Source organism: Pollicipes pollicipes, unplaced genomic scaffold, assembly GCF_011947565.3.
Source record: "Pollicipes pollicipes isolate AB1234 unplaced genomic scaffold, Ppol_2.1 Scaffold_4219;HRSCAF=4965_pilon_pilon_pilon, whole genome shotgun sequence".
In the NCBI taxonomy this organism is placed as follows: domain Eukaryota; kingdom Metazoa; phylum Arthropoda; class Thecostraca; order Pollicipedomorpha; family Pollicipedidae; genus Pollicipes; species Pollicipes pollicipes.
The window spans coordinates 23,355,746-23,371,806 of record NW_023596448.1 but is presented as its reverse complement, the minus strand read 5'-3'; the positions used below and the strand labels follow the sequence as shown (position 1 = coordinate 23,371,806).

The 16,061-nt window shown below is 55.9% G+C and overlaps 3 protein-coding genes across 3 annotated transcripts in view; all 3 read left to right on the top strand.

The window, feature by feature from the left end:
- LOC119095021 (organellar oligopeptidase A, chloroplastic/mitochondrial) overlaps nt 1–1,876 on the top strand; it is a 9,075-nt gene extending 7,199 nt beyond the window's left edge. Inside the window, exons 11-14 of the mRNA XM_037217927.1 lie at nt 1–82; nt 574–701; nt 1,169–1,323; nt 1,815–1,876. The exon at nt 1–82 is cut by the window's left edge and continues 18 nt beyond it. Of these exons, the coding sequence (XP_037073822.1) occupies nt 1–82; nt 574–701; nt 1,169–1,323; nt 1,815–1,876 (427 nt within the window). The remainder of the gene's footprint in view (nt 83–573; nt 702–1,168; nt 1,324–1,814) is intronic.
- Nucleotides 1,877–5,364: 3,488 nt separating this feature from the next.
- mRpL12 (mitochondrial ribosomal protein L12) lies at nt 5,365–9,335 on the top strand. Its single transcript, XM_037218417.1, has 5 exons — nt 5,365–5,625; nt 6,201–6,294; nt 6,859–7,014; nt 7,641–7,778; nt 8,850–9,335. Exons 1-5 carry the CDS (start codon nt 5,573–5,575, stop codon nt 8,964–8,966), a joined length of 558 nt encoding a protein of 185 aa, XP_037074312.1. The 5' UTR covers nt 5,365–5,572; the 3' UTR covers nt 8,967–9,335.
- A 1,853-nt stretch (nt 9,336–11,188) lies between these two features.
- On the top strand, nt 11,189–11,831 carry LOC119095020 (mannose-binding protein C-like). Its single transcript, XM_037217926.1, has 2 exons — nt 11,189–11,350; nt 11,436–11,831. The coding sequence occupies exons 1-2, from the start codon at nt 11,189–11,191 to the stop codon at nt 11,829–11,831; spliced, it is 558 nt and encodes a 185-aa protein (XP_037073821.1).
- Nucleotides 11,832–16,061: the final 4,230 nt, after the last annotated feature.

Genomic DNA, 16,061 nt, shown 5'->3' with positions numbered 1-16,061 from the left:
GCATTTGCAACAAGAGCTGTACAGCCAATTCCTGCCTTTCAAGCTACACCCCAAAGATGCCCACACGATGAGCTTCACACAGGTGAGTGTTCACCCGACGCCGTGCAACGATGACAGTGCTCTCTCAAGTGAGCGCGCTTCTAGACGGGTTGACTCATGGTCACTGGACACGGCTCGAGTGAATACGTTGGCTTATGATAGGCATCGATATTTCGTGCTAGGCACGCGTCGTGGGCTACCCATCCTCCGGCTGATTTGCAGTGATGTGTGGCGCACTGCGAACGTCGGACAGGCACGCATGCACGCCTGTCGTCGTCGTCACTTGGGCTTTACTTCGCACTCAGCTACTGAGGCTATGGTGTCGCCTGCCTCTCATCTTGGCAGGAAGGGCGGGCACCGCGGGGAATCGAACCCTCTACCTTTCGTTTCCCAGACACATGCGCGGTCGTAATGAAATGAATCGCGACACCAACATTGCGGCTCCCGAGTGTTCCCTTGTCGCGCCGTCCGGCGCCGTGACTCAGCCTCCGGCCGGACGCCGGCTGACGGCGGTGGTGCCTCTGCGCCCGGCAGTCGCTGGCCCAGGAGTGGGGCGCCGGCGTGTACGCCAGCCTCTGGGCGCGCATGATCGCCGCCGACGCCGCGGCCGCCTTCCACGAGACCGGCGGCGAGCCCGATCAGCTGCGCTCCGTCGGCAAGAGGTCGGTGGCAGCGCGGACGCCGCCCCGGCGGCGGCGTGGCGTGGCTGCTCGCCGACCGTGTACGCGGCCGCCTGTTGCGTTTGCGCGCCGTCAGTGGTGGTCCGACCTCCGTCCGTGCCGTAAATGTCGTGTCGTGGCGTTGGATATGTTCAGTTTCTAGCTTCTGTGATTCTCCAGCTCGCTGTATCCTCGCTTGCACGAAATAATCACTAATCACTGAGAGGTTCGGTTCGGGATTCCTCTCGTTCCTGACCGACCAAGAGTTCATGCCACGTCACCGATGTGACATTGTCACCATCGGTGAACTGTCCGTGCTGTCCTGCGGCACGTACCTCCAGCCATGTGTCTGTTCCACTTCTGACGTGCGCGTGCCGTCTGTAACGGGCCGATGCGGTCCTTGGGGCTCTGTTCCGTCGGCACCGCGCCCGTGTCCCGCGCTAACGGTGCGGCACCCGGCCGGCCGGCAGGTTCCGGGACACGTACCTGGCGTCGGGCGGCGCCGTGCACCCGTCGGAGGTGTTCCGGCGGTTCCGCGGCCGCGACCCCACCTGCGACGCCCTGATCCGGCTGCTCGGCCTGCACCGGATCGGCCGGCCGCAGCAGCAGCAGCCGCAGCAGCCGCAGCAGCCGCACAGCTGAGCCGCGCGCGGCCTACGCCTGCACAGCCGAGCTTTCAGCAGCAGCAGCAGCAGCAGCAGCGGCGGCGGCAGCAGCGCGGCGGAGCGGCGGAACTTCAGCGTCTGCCGCTTAATAGCTCGGTGGCGTGTGAGCGAGCCGCCTCAGCGACGGCGGCGTGTGAGCGGGCCGCCTCAGCGGCGGTGGCGTGTGAGCGGGCCGCCTCAGCGGCGGTGGCGTGTGAGCGGGCCGCCTCAGCGACGGCGGCGTGTGAGACAGCCGCCTTAGCGCCAGCTGCGCGTCAGCGGTGGCTACGCCAGCAGTGGTGCCCTCGGCTGCCGCCTGTGGACGGCCGGTGGGTGCCGTGAGCATCGATGCCTGCCCCCCCCCCCCAGATTTTCGCTCGGCGGGGCGCGGACTGCGCACCGAGGCGGCGCGTGTGCGTGACACGGCAGCGTGGCGTGCGTGTGCCGCGGCCGACCGGCGCACGTCCGTGAGGGAGGGCGCTGTGTCGTCTGGCCGTCAGGGCTGTCCGGCTGCCCTGCCGCGTGAAGCTGTGATGCCGTTTGAATGTGGATGTATTGTGAGCGGTGCGTGGCGATAATACACCAGTATGATGTCTCTGATGCGCACGGTTGGCTCGGTCTATGGCCTGCTTCACGGTTATGCGCCCGCTTGTAAGGCTTTAGGCGCGCGATGGGAAGAAACGTGGCTTGCTTCTCCGCATGTGTAAGTTACATGACGGCAACCACGATCAGTTCGCAGGATTATTTTCTTCTATCATTCATGAACTCCATAGAATACGAAGTACCAAGAGCATAATTACATTACACCGTACATTACATTAAAGCGAGTAGCCTCATTACCACGAGCGTACTCTTTGGAAAAATGTGTAGGACGTCATAGCGTTTTTTCTTGCTGATGGGGCGGAATAGGGTTGCCTTCGTCGGTTGCCTGCATGACTTGCAACCGGCTGGAATAGATACATCCTACCGCTGTCGTGCACGAGAGAACATACGGGCACTTGCAAGGCGGGCATTGGTGCCCTCAGGTTGATTCAACGTGGTAGTCATGCTCACAAACATAGAATAGTGCCGGCATCAACGCATTACCACCAGCATAAAAATACCAGACATTCGAGAGATTGTTTTAGCCTTCGAAGTAGTGCTCTCCTCTATTCGCTGCGCCGAAGCATGCTCGGGCTCAAACAGCTCCGCGCCATGCAGACGCCACCATCCTCGGCGGCCTCGGCCCCAGACACCTGGAAGCGGAGTTGGCGGCTGACTCAATATACCGTTTTGATGCAATCCCTGATCATGACGCGTTACAGCCGAAATCATGGAGCTGGCGGGCTTGCTGCCGCATTCTGCTAACGATCGACGCTTGCGTTATCGCCACCGACTCTTCACAAGCCACAGGCTTAACATGCTGTCCCCACAGGCACCGCAAACCTACTGTCCGGACGTGCGTCTTCCAGGCCTTGTGGGCATGGCAATAGCCTGCTTTCATGACGCCAGCAATGCCGTTCTTCTTTTCTGAATCCGAATGACCTTCAAAAGGTCATTGTTACAGTGGGTTCCAGTAGCCAGAACTAGACGCGTCAATCGGGTTAAGAATCCGGTTGCCGAAACGGAAAGTAGATGGAGACGGCGCCTCCATAACTTGCCGGCTCTGGACTTGAAACAGGCTTTGAAAAGAACATCGGGCTTTGAAAAGGAAACCCGTAGCCGCTGTCATACAAACAGTCCGCTGCCGGCCCACCCGCCGTCCCGACCGGTGAGGCGTCGGTGCTCAGGACGGCGTCCCGACCGGTGAGGCGTCGGTGCTCAGGACGGCGCCCCGACCGGTGAGGCGTCGGTGCTTAGGACAGCGCCCCGACCGGTGAGGTGTCGGTGCTTAGGACGGCGCCCCGACCGGTGAAGTGTCGGTGCTTAGGACGGCGCCCTGACCGGTGAGGCGTCGGTGCTTAGGACAGCGCCCCGACCGGTGAGGCGTCGGTGCTCAGGACGGCGCCCCGACCGGTGAGGCGTCGGTGCTCAGGACGGCACCCCGACCGGTGAGGCGTCGGTGCTCAGGACGGCGCCTCGACCGGTGAGGCGTCGGTAATCAGGACGGCGCCTCGACCGGTGAGGCTTCGGTGTTCAGGACGGCGCCCCGATCGGTGAGGCGTCGGTGCTCAGGACGGCAACCCTTGCGCGTTCATGAGGTCGTGCAGAGCGCCGGTGAAGTCGGCCGCGCGACCGGCGAAGTTGAACAGCGACACGGGACAGCTGGGGCAGAGGGCGCTGCGGTCGTCCGGGCCGACTGTGCGGCCGCGCCACTCTGCCTCCAGCAGGGCGGTACGCATGACGATAGTACACCAGTCAGGGGGTGTATGATTACCGGGGGATACTATATACCCCCTGTATTGTTACATGGAGTACATTATATGCAGGTGGAGGGGCGAGCTGGTCCGGTGCCGGCCCGGCCAGGCCGCGTGACGACGAGAGCACCAGCGCCACGGACTCGCCCAGCACGCCGTCAGAGTGGCCTGGGTCGCCGGACGTCAGGGGATACGGGAGCACGGTCATCGCAGGCTGATAATGTGGGACAAGGTCGTCAATAACGGCTGTGGACACGGAATCAGGGAACCACCGAGTGACGTAATGACAGGACGAACGGGACGGAAAACGCTCGGAACGCTCTCAAACACGCAGGACAGGTGACTGGTGAGGTGAGCGGGGAGGGGCGGGGCAAGATTAGACTTAGCCGAAACCAGGGTGAAGAAAAGTGTCTCTTACCGAAGACACTCACAAATCTTTAGGGAGAACCCAGTCCGTCAATCTCACCGCACAGCCTGATCGTCACCTCCTCACCCCGCTGAGGTGAGGTCACAGTCCGCTGAAGACAGCTCAGGTTGTCCAGACCAAACCTAGAGAGCGCCGTGCATAGTAAGGAGACGACAGCACGCGATCCATCGCTTGGCGCGCCTGACGCCTGCTGAGCCGGCTGGCGACCGATGACGGAACTCCGGCTGCGTCTGCACGCGCAGATTGCCCTTCACTTCCGAATCGAGTGTGATGAAGAGATGCTTCGGCTCGATGGCCACAGCAAAGCCGTCCGGCAGGCGGATCTGGCGCTCCTGAGCCGAGCGCGGAGCGTCGCTCTCGCAGCACGGCTGGGCAGGCACGGAAGGCGAGCCGGCGGCCAGACGCAGTAGCCACCTAGGCAGCTTCTACAACTGCCAGTGATTTTTAATACGCCAGGAAAAAGGAAAGCGCGATGAAATCGTGCGACTTTGTAGGAGTTCACAAACTTGGTCTTAAACGCCGTAGCCTTTCTTCGCCCGCAACCTGTCAGTGGCCACTCGCTGAATTGATGTGAGCTTTTGGGCCTCTGGTTTGAGCTGAATATCAAAATCAAGCGTTTTCTCTCCCGGTTGAGCCGCTAGACTGTTAGTAACTGATCAGCAGCTTCCTGTTTTAGGGCGAGCTGGTGCCGACTCGGCCAGCGATCCGTATACTTATTTGCTGGGAAGAAGCGGAGCAGAACCTGACTTCCCTTATGGAGAGCTCCTTCATAGCGCAAGCCTTGTCGTTATTCCTCAAGGCAGTTTTTCAAAACCAGCCTTCCACACCAAGTGTTGACGTTATACTGACTTCTCAATATCAGCCTGAGACCGGCTCAAGACTACTCATAGTGTCACATAGTGTCATAGTGTCATAGTGAAGCACATAGTGGCATAGGTTCGGAACATGTGGTTGTCAACAGTTTTGTTCGCCGTTTAGTCCCTCCCCTCAGAGGTGACCTCGGTGGCGGAGGGCGCAACCTCACCTGCATCAGGCTCATCCCCTCGACGCAAGCCCTCAGGTCTTTATCAGTGGTACCTTTTTGGTGGCATCGAAGAAGTTGAACTTAACAGTGAAGCTTTCCGCGTGCGACGGCGTTCAAACCGCCTTTCTGGACAAATATTCCACTGCGAAAGAAAACTCTGAATTTGGTTGCAGACTCCGTAAAGACAAAAGCAAAGCACTAGCGACAACGGCCCAATGTGTCCTGTGTCGGATTTTTCATTCAGGGGAAAACGAACCTGTGTCGGGGTTGGTGTTTCAGGTATCCTGGGATACGCGGCGACCTAGCGCTGACAAAGGGCATTCATTGGCATTGCGCGATAATTCTCCGCATTGCCTATTCAGAATTCATACTTATCCTATTTTGGGCACGCGTTTGCTGCCACATTTCATTGAGCCTGTGTTAAGCTTCGTTGACTCGTCGTGATGAACGTGGCTCGGCTTCGCTCTCTGCACAAATGTGTTTGTAATATAAACAGGTGAGAAAACCACATGTGCTGTAGCAAAAGGTGCGCCTTTTTGGGACGCCATTTGATTGCTGGTCATTGTCAAGTTGGCATGGATGCTTGCTTTAATGCTTGGAGTAGGATGATGCTTTAAGAGTTCTTAGCATTGACAACAAAACCACAGTGGACTATTTGTGAAACATTGCTCTTGTTAGGGTCAACAGGTACTAATGTTGGCATGTTTTATGTGTTTTTGGATCAAACTCATTATGTTTTGCTATGCTTCTAAGGCTTCCATAATGAGCATTTCCTATGCAACATTTGTGTTTTCATCATTCATATAATTCATGCTAGTAGGCATCACCACCACTATCCATGCTTTGCAAAGTTTTGTTTGTGAGAGAATGACAGGGTTATTCATATCATGTCACTTTGTTGCTCATTTTGAGAATGGGAGCCAGGGGTGGGTATGATCCTGAACATTTAGAAGCAATGTTATCAACTCTATAGTAGCACTTCCAAGTGCATGCACCCATGCTTATCTATTTATTATTGGCTCACTTTTTACCATCATTGCTGAGATATGTGCTTTATTTCCTTATTTGCAGGTATGCTGTGCACAAGAGGCTACTCCCTGGTACCAGATGTATGAGCACAGAAGCAGCTACACTCACCACACCACCATCTGACACTGAGGAAAAGGTCAGTGAATACTTCCTTGATTTACCAGTGATGTAGGCAATGCACTGAATGTTCTGTAGCAGTGAAAAGACAGATTTTGACAAATAAATGTTCCAATATTATCAATTTTATTGCATCTGATGGTATTCAAGATCATCAACCAATAGCTTTTAGCTCTTGGAACAGCCTGGTGCATTTTGCACATTTTGTGTACCAATACATTCACAGTGTCAGTGCTGCTTGATCAGGTGAGCTGAAGTGCCCTGACATGGTTATAAACAATTCACTCATTGTGGCTGCGCAGCATGAAATTAAGCCAGCTTATTGACTGTAGCTGCGTGAAAAAAGGATTCATGCAGTTGTGAAGTGCCAGTGCAGCATGATTTGTGGATGTGCTGATATGTTGCAAAACAAATCTTCTGGGAAAGATGTATTTTGGGCCATTTTCAAGCTTGCTTACCTGCATGATGCTACTGAGGCATATCACCTCTATTGCTGTCCTAGTTATGCCTGGAGTGAGTATTGAGTAAGCTCCTGGGGTCAAGCGCAGCCAGTGTGTGCTGACCCGCTCGGCGGGCGCGCCAGGTGTACCCGGAGCGGGTGGAGCAGCTGGTGGCGGAAATCTCGCGGATGACGCTGCTGGAGGTGGCCGAGCTGAACGAGTGTCTCAAGAAGCGGCTCAACATCGCCGACACACCCGTCATGATGGCAGGCCCGGCGGCCGCCCCCGCCGCCGCAGAGGTCAGTCGCGCTCCGCTCCGACGGCGCTCCGACGGCGTTCCGGCGGCGTTCCGGCGGCGCTCCGGCGGCGCTCCGGCCGTTCTCTGGCGCCAGACGACAGCGCACGTCGCCGGCCAGGGCGTGGCTGCACGGCGCGTGTTCCCGCTCAGTTGGCGGCTCCGCTATGATTCAGACGGACTCAGCAGGATCGTACTTTTCTGCGCCGACCGCTGTTGGTGCCAGGCGCGCGGCCCGTGATCGGGGTGCTGGCGTGTTTGGCTGGCACGGGGACGTGACTGGCGGTGGCCGCCTGTGCACGTGGCGGCCGCGCCTGTGCCGTGACCGGCCCACCTGTGAGCCGGCCCGTGGCGTGACGGTCGCCGGACGCGACGTGACCGCGATGCTGTGAGCTCCCTCACTGGGAGGCGGTGACCTGGGATCCGGGACGGGCCGATGGGAGTGGTGGACCTGGCAGCAAAGATGGGCGTCATGACTGGCAGATGTGCCCGAGATCATGTGCTGGGTCGTGACTTGGGGTTATGGCCATGGGCTGCCATCCGGACCGATATCAGGCATAATGAGGCAGTGACCAAGGGTAGTTATGTCGCGACCGGGGTGGTGACGTCACCTGATCTCGCGGCGGACAGGAGGAGGAGGCCGAGGAGCAGGTGGCGCAGAAGGTGCAGACCAGCTTCACGGTCAAGCTCAACTCCTTCGATGCGGCCAAGAAGGTGCCGCTGATCAAGGAGTTGAAGGCCTGCGTCGAGGGCATGAACCTGGTGCAGGTGAGGTCGCGCACTCCCGCCCCCTGAGGTCACCCCTGAGGTCAGCACGAGGCGGCGGGCTGGGTGGTGCGGTGGCCATCTTTGGAGGGCGGGCGCTGGTTGACACCATGGGTCTGAGTCGGTTGATGGTCGGTGATCTGCTCCGGGTTAAGGTGTGTGGACTGAACTTCCTTGCGCCTTAACCAACTGAATCTGACGTCGAAAAGCGGGTTGAGATCCGTGTTCTTGACTGATTGTTGAATGATTTTTGTCGATGTTTTAAGGGACTGCAATAGCCCACAAGTTTTGCGACTCGGTTTTCCCAGGGCGGGAACCAAAGATGTGACTCCGTGGAACAACCTGTCAATCCCACGGAATTATATGTTTATTTGCGCTCATCAGCGACGTGACGATGTGCCGTACAATATTGTCATACATGTTGGTACCATCGTTCCGCTCGCTCCCTTAGGGTCCATGCTGGTACCAAAACTGGCAGAGGCGTACAGAAAAAAGCTAAATACACATCAGATAGAAAGATATCGCATGCAACAATGCATGTCACGGACGACTACGTTTTCAGTGCCAATTTTTTATTGAGCCCAGTCTGTGATCTAACATTGGAACTGTTCATGCTTCGGTGGGTGCAGGAATGCTTGCATATGTCAAATATCCCCCGGCTCCATACTTCGTGAGTGTGCGGCTGGTCGGCTGGCAGTCGTCGGGTAACGTTCGTTGCGCCTTGGTCAGTCCGCTGACGTGCCGAACTGCGGCCCCCGTCAGCTCTCCCAGTGGAGGACCAGTCTGAAACGGCAGCTGACCGTCTCTCACAGTACCGGCTCCTCCCCCCCCCCCCCCCCCGTCCTTATACGATAGCCCGTGCGCCTGGCGCGAGGTATCTCAATGAGCCCTGACCGATCCACCCGCCGGGATAAGCGCAAAAATAGCCAGATGTCTTCAGATGGGCGGCGCAAGCCATGTGATAAACGGATGTAGCGCTATAAGGGCACACAAGGCATAGAGAAGTGTTCTGCTGCAAATGTTCTATGTGTTGTTTTCGTGAGCATATCCGCCACTCGGCTGTGTGTGTTTCAGGCCAAGAAATTCGTCGAATCGGCACCGGCGGTGGTGAAGGCCGACGTCTCCAAGGCTGACGCCGAGAAGCTGAAGGAGATTTTGGAGGCGGCGGGCGCCGTGTGTGTGATAGAGTAGCGGCCCGCGCGCGTCGACACGTGACTGGAAGCGGGCCGCCGGCGAACGGGGGGCGCCGTCGCGCCGCCGCGGCGTCTCGTGACCCTGCGTTGACCCGTGCTCGGAGGCAGGGTCGCCGCATCCCGCGGTATCTCGTGTCCCTGAGATGACCCGGGATCGGGGGCGGGGTCGCTGCGCTGCCGCGGCGTTTCGTGACCCTGCGGTGACCCGTGCTCTGCGGCGGGGTCGCCGCACCCGCGGTGTTTCGTGACCTTGCGGTGACCCGTGCTCGGGGGCGAGGTCGCTGCGCACGCCTTCTGCAGCGCGGGGCGGGCCGTCCCAGACCTGTACATAGCGGCCGTAGTGGAATACATGTGCGACGGGTTTGCACGCTCCGTGTTGGACGTTGAATAGAAGGAACTACGCCGTGCGTTGCAACCAGTACACGCTCACAAAGCTGATTGGGGAAACGTTAAGCATTCATTGCCCATTTCGTTAGGGACAGTTCATCATGATAACTTGGCCGCTATTTACCATTGTGTTTGAAATCTTCGCCGATTAGGAAAAATAGTTAACCATCTCAGCTTTCAAGTTGACAACTGCTCGCGCGCTATGCATTCAGACAATACGCAATTAGAGGTGTGCTGCATTGCAGTCACATATTTCGCAGCTCATTCACTATGAAGACGTTCTTCCTCCAAAAGCTGTGCGTCATTGGATAAGAAAGTTGCACCTGCACAGTCATCCATATGACGCCACCCAGCCGCGCTCACGGCACGCACACAGGTGGGGCGGGCCTGCATGCTGCGACATTCTACACCGGCCTTCTCGGGCGACGTGGGCGCCTCCACTCAGCCTCAACCGGCTTCAGTGTGTTACTGAACGATTACGGTGGCTGTTGCTGTGTGTTTTCTGATAGCCAGTCGAGCAAATCTGAATGTCGAAAGTGAAAATAGCGAATGTCAATGTGACAAACGACGCGAATTTGCTTCAGTTTAGCCCGCCAACGTGTGAATGATCAATTCGTGTAAACAGATCGGGAAGTCCGAAGACTGGCCTGTGACCAGCGATGGTATCGACTTTGACCCTACTGATAATCGGTGTACTTACCGGCGGTGATGTAACTTAGTCCGCTATAATTGGAACTGTTTAGAGCGTGAGTTCAGAGAGAGCGTCAGAGCCAGCCCGGGTAAGTCACCCAATGACAGACAAGACCTCTCGTGGACGTCAGTGCTGTACACATGCGACAGATAGTGGTTGAGCGGGAGCGTCAGCATGGTTCAGTCCGCGCGGGAGCTCTTGGAAAATACTATCGGTTTGACCGGACACGGTGGCTCATCACAGCTGTTGACAACAGCAGCCTCTTTTTGGCACAAGTCAAGCATTGAGCTTGCGGTCATCAGAGTTACATAAACACGGACGAACACTTCGGTTCAAAATTACGTGAGTTAAGTGCGTGCACGTGACACGTTATTCGCATAGATAAGACAGAATCAATGGCATTATTCCTCGGAGAACACCAGGAGAATGGGGGTGTAGATGCGTTGATATTTCGGCAACATGCCTTTATCGAAACAATAGCAGAACGATACTTCCGCTATTGTTTCGATAAAGGCATGCTGCCGAAATATCAACGTATCTATATCTCCATTCTCCTGCTTTTTTCCTCCGGCGAATAAGGCTATTACTACCGCCCTATCTACGGCACAGACGAGGCTTCAATCGTGTTCCCTTCCCCCACACCTTCCTCTGCCTTGGGAGGAGAAGGCCCAGATGGAGCGGCTGCGCCACCGCTGGCCGAGACGGCGTCTTGCAATGACTCGGCCGTGGCTGGGAATTCTCGGGGATTCCCGCCAGACGGGAATCCGCTGTGACTGCAGAAAGAGGCGCGATTCTCGCGCACGGCTCGGCTGATTCCCCGCGAGCTCGGCCGTGTTCGGACGCCAAGGCTGTGGCGACGGCTGGGACCGGTTGGGCGAGTCAGTTGCTAGTCTGCGATGCGTCGCAGTTGAGAGCTGACGCGGTGCGGTGTCCGTTGCGAGTCGCTAACCGGGAGTTCGCTCGGTGCGGTGCCCTCCTGACGCCGAAGAGACGGGAGCCTGCGTGTGTGGCAGCGAAAAGCAGAGGTCGCGTGGTGCAGTTCCCGCCTGACGCCGGGGAACAGGAGATCTCGCGGTGAGGTGTCGAAGGGCGGGATTTCGTGCGGCGCGGTGCCAGACGCCAGACCCGGACGCCAGAGAATCATGTTGCGTCACGCCGCCGGTCGGCGCTGGCTGCTGCTCGCCGCCCTCCTCTGCCTGTCGGACTGCAGCACCGATAGCTTGATCGCCAGCAGCCTGCGGCGCGCCATCAGAGAAGAGCTCGCCGGCGCGCTTAGCGAGCACGGCTGTGACCTCCGGCCGCCGGTGACGCGGCCGGACACGCCGGCGGCGCTCCCGAGAGAGCAGCGGGAAGATACGGCCGTCCGCCTCCCCGTGCGGCTGTCCGGAGGAGTTCGTGGCGTGCTCCGGCCGCTGCTACCTGCCGCTGGTGACGGCCGTCACCCACGAGCAGGCGACGGCCCACTGCGCCCAGCTTGGCGCCCGCCTGGCGGTGCCGCGCACGCTCAAGGAGAACCTGTGCGCTGCCGGACTGGCAGGTCACCGCAGCGTCTGGCTGGGCATCACCGACCTGGCTGTCAAGGGCGAGTTTGTCGACCAGGACGGCCGATCAGTGGCGGAAGTTCTAGGCAATGTGTGGTCCGAGGGCCAGCCGGACAACTACCAGAACAGGGAGGATTGTGTGGAGATTTGGCCGACGAACACGTTTCCGAACGTCCGCTTTGCCGAGTGGAACGACAGGGACTGTAGTGCGAAGGCGATTCCGATGTGTCAGCTGGACCTGTAAAAGATACCTTGGCTGCTTAATGTCTCTCGTCATAGTTATTCAGAAATGTACTACCGCTGCGTGATTGGTCCGTTGGCACTTATGAACAAGACTATTAACATGTGCAAGTCGGCCGACGCAACATGCTCCGAGCGAGACGGCGACCGACGATGGACCAGATGGGCATTCAGTCCTCTCGGCGTCCTCGGACTGCGAGGCCGTGTACGCGAGGACGGTCAGTGAAGTCGGCCGCGTCTGAAGAGAGAGCTGCAAGGGAATCCATCGTTCGTGCACCCCAGTGACCGGCCGCACCGGCTTGAGTCTCTTGGACAAGATTAAGGACCACCCGACATATGCTTGAGCGGAGGATTTTTCGAGCAACCAAATTTGGTCATAATCTGTTTACGGCTTGGCCAAAACTCAAACTGCGGAGTGGATGGATTGCTGAGGACTTGGACTTGCTATACAAGACCTTTCAGCGCCTCATCAAAGCATGGTTCGTGGTGCGCTCGGTGGAAGCCATTGGAAGCGTTTTGACAAACGTCGACATGGTCGCAGCAGTGCTCGAGGATGGCAGGGCGAGCGGTGCCATCAATAAAAACGCCGCCAAATCGGCTCCAAATTCCCCACAGGTCACCAGACTCCTTGCCAACGCACTGGCAATGCTCGGCATCATGCGCCCAGCCGGCGCGCTCAGTAAGGCTGGTCAGGCGGCGACGCACGCGGTATTTGACGACAACGTAGCCGTGCGCCAATTTCCTGCCATGACAAAGCTGACTGATGCCGAATTCCTGAATCGTTCGGAGGAGGACGGACCTGCCGCCGCCAATGGTACTTACCGTGGTAGCGCACAACTTTCATTTTTCCATGCACTAAAGGCTGAAGCTTTTGTTGACAAAACCTTGATCCCTGTTGGCTTTCCAGGACGGCTAAAACACTGAAAAACGCGTCCATGAACTTCATGCAATCAAGAAGGCCCTCTAGAGTGTATGCATATGACCATGCAAGGTACGTGTGCATTAACAGCTAAACTGTCGCATTTGTTGCACTTACGCAGATTAGGAAGCCTTAGAGTCATTCACCCAAACTTGAATTAACCGATGCATCTTAAGTGAATGCCCACGACGTTCTCTAGAACTTCATAAATTACGAAGCCAGCCACATTTCTAGTTCAGCGCATGACGTAGGTCATCCCAGCTAGTAAAAAAGACAATTTTCTGACCGATTTTCCACTGGTAAGCAGACCTGTTTTACTATTGTTTGCACCGTACTGAAACACCACTAGGGGCGTCCCGTTTGCGACTACCCCGCGACCATCATGGCTAGCTTTGCCAGCCTGAATTCACGGGAAGCCTCTTCTTTTTTTGGACACGATGACAAACGATTTACCAGGCTTATCTCTCAACTGAATTGAGCTCGCACGTGGCCTCGCAGTGTTCTCGACGGAAGATTTTGGGTGTTTGGGAAGGCAAAAAAATGTCAAAGAACTGCAGTCGAAATTGCCGCCATCGCGGTGTCAGTCGCACAGAGTCTGATAAAATTCATTCGCCGTCGCGGTGTCAGTCGCACGGGACCTGATAAAATCCCTTCGCCGTCGCGGTGTCAATCGCACAGAGTCTGATAAAATCCCTTCGCCGTCGCTGCCAATAACTCAAGCTGCGCAGACCTGTACTATATAGCATTCTGGAAAATGACTACAAAATACACCTTCACCAAAACGTGTGCTCCCAAAAGTCCAACCACCAGAAATGGCTGCCTATATACTAGTGACTCCCTGACAAGCTCATGCGGAAATAAATCTTTCCTATAATCTCTAGTTTATTGATGAGGCGCATTTTTCTCAGTGATAACGTCAGTTCAAGAAGAAATCATTGGTGTGGAGAAACCGACCAGAAATTGCATTGCGGTGACCTTCATAAGTGACCTATGCCGAAACCAATTTAGCAATTGTATCGTGTTTGCGTGATTAAAATGTGCAGGAAGCACTGCACTATTTTTCACTCGGCAAACGTGCAAAAGAACATTGATCGCGTAAAATTCAACTTCAGTACCCTTTTTGGAATTAATTATCGCCAATACTACTACCAAAGGACGCAAATTGCCATTTGAATCCTTTGACCACAATGCAGCGCCACTATTGCCACCAAGCTATTGGCCACGCCTGATGCGTTACGCCTTACCGGACCATTCTGGTTCGAGGAAGATGACAGCCACGCGATTATACTGAACATGCATCGGCACGCCGGAAGTCATCCGAAGTTCAGGTGGCAGATCCGGGAAGAGGACGCACGCGCAGGCATGCCAGTCAGCGGTTTCAGCAGAACGCGGCCGCGCCTCATTGTTCCGACAAATCGTTGGAATGGTTTCGGAGTCACCGCAGTTACCAAGTGATTGATCGCTGATGCGGCGTATAGCGGGCGGTGGGGGGGGGGGGGGGGGGGGGGGGGGCTGAAGGGCCATGCATGCGAAGGAATGCCGCAGGCATACACCGATGTAAAAGAAACGAACAAGGGAATGGAAGATGCAATTGATACTATGGTCCATTTTGTGAAATTTGTGGACAATTGCAAAAGGCTCATTCGGGTGCGTTTGAGCTATCGCGGCTGACATTTATGAATATACAAAACAGAACAGTTCTGAAATAAACGCAAAATCTCTTGTCATTGCAAAACTTTGTCTGCCTATCATGGAGAGCATCACCGACGCGGTGAACAAATTTGATGGTCTTATTTCAACAGACAAAGCTGTTATTGCTTAATTTGTTAAACTGATCAGCACGGACATTGCTTAACCCACACTCGATCCCACCCATATATGGTTTCGTTATTTAAGGCGGCGTAGTGGTTGGTCATATATACTGGTTTAGTTATTCACATCTTGAACTGCTAGGACTTCTTTTGGACAGAATTAAAGTAAAAAGTTGCATTTAATGAAGCCTTCATACCTCAGACTTCCAGACAACGGCCCCTACCGCCTCCACCCACTGGACCCTTCCCTCGAATCCTGCTATCATAACTTTATGGTTAAGCGTTCACTTTGCCTACTTCATCGATGTTATGAACTGTGCGAACCCATACAGCAATTTTACGGGTGACGGTGCATAGAAAATTCGTATGTTTACGTGACTGCTTCTAATTTGTTAACTTTTCGTGGACAATGAGTGAGTGGATCTGTGATTTGAGCTGGGTGAACATGACGACCGCAATCTGCAGCCCGTAAATAACCGGACTGTTTAAAGACTGCAGTGCAATGGCACAACAATCCATTCGTGATGATTTCAAGGTCAAAACGTTCAGTGCATGGTCAGCGGTGCGCCGGTGGTGAGCTCTGGCGTCAAAAGTGATAACTACCCGCGTCAATAGAGACAAGCGCGGAATCTCTGCTGGAGCTGCTTCAGGATGCCGTACATAGCGCGCAAAGCTGTCCATCACTATCGGCTGAAGATCACCTTCAATGTGAAACAAATGTAGGCACCCAAGGACGTACAAATTGCTGGCATCACTATTTCTGTGTCAGGTGTCGTGATCGTGAAAGAGTGCTGCACTGGTGTGGGGACATGGTTGTTACAGTGCGTTGACAATGTATGGTTTCCACCATCATGGTGAATATGAAGGTAAATGTTATGATGATATGCACAAATAAAAACACTGTAATATGATGAATGCAGGCATGCTACCAATAAAGGAAAATACATTCAGTCGCATTGCTGATGTAGAGCATCACACAAGACCACGTATTAGCGTAGACAATAAATGTATGATAAATCAAATGCTTTTTACCTAATTTTAAACTGAACTCACCGAAGTCCAGGGAGATCAAAATATGGGGGGGGGGAGGGGGGGCGGAGGAGGCGAGCTTGACAAGTAGCTTTATTCGCCTCCAACTTAGGGCATGCCGGCTGGCCGACCTGGTATGTCGGCTGGTCGGCCTGGTATGTCGGCTGGTCGGCCTGGTGTGCCGGCTTGTCAGTCGGGTATGCCGGCATGTCAGCCGGGTGTGTCGGCTGGTCGGCCGGGTGTGTCGGCTGGTCGGCCGGATATGCCGGCTTGTTACTCAGGTGTGTCGGCTGGTCGGTTATGTCGGCTGGCCGGCCTGGTATGTCGGCTGGTCGGCCGGGTATCTCGGCTGGCCGAGTACGTCGGCTGGCTGGGTGTGTCGGCTGGTCGGTTGGGAGTGTCGGTTTGTCAGTCGGGTGTGTCGGCTGGTCGGCCGGGTATGTCGGCTGGTCGGGCCGCGCGGCCGATCAGCGCG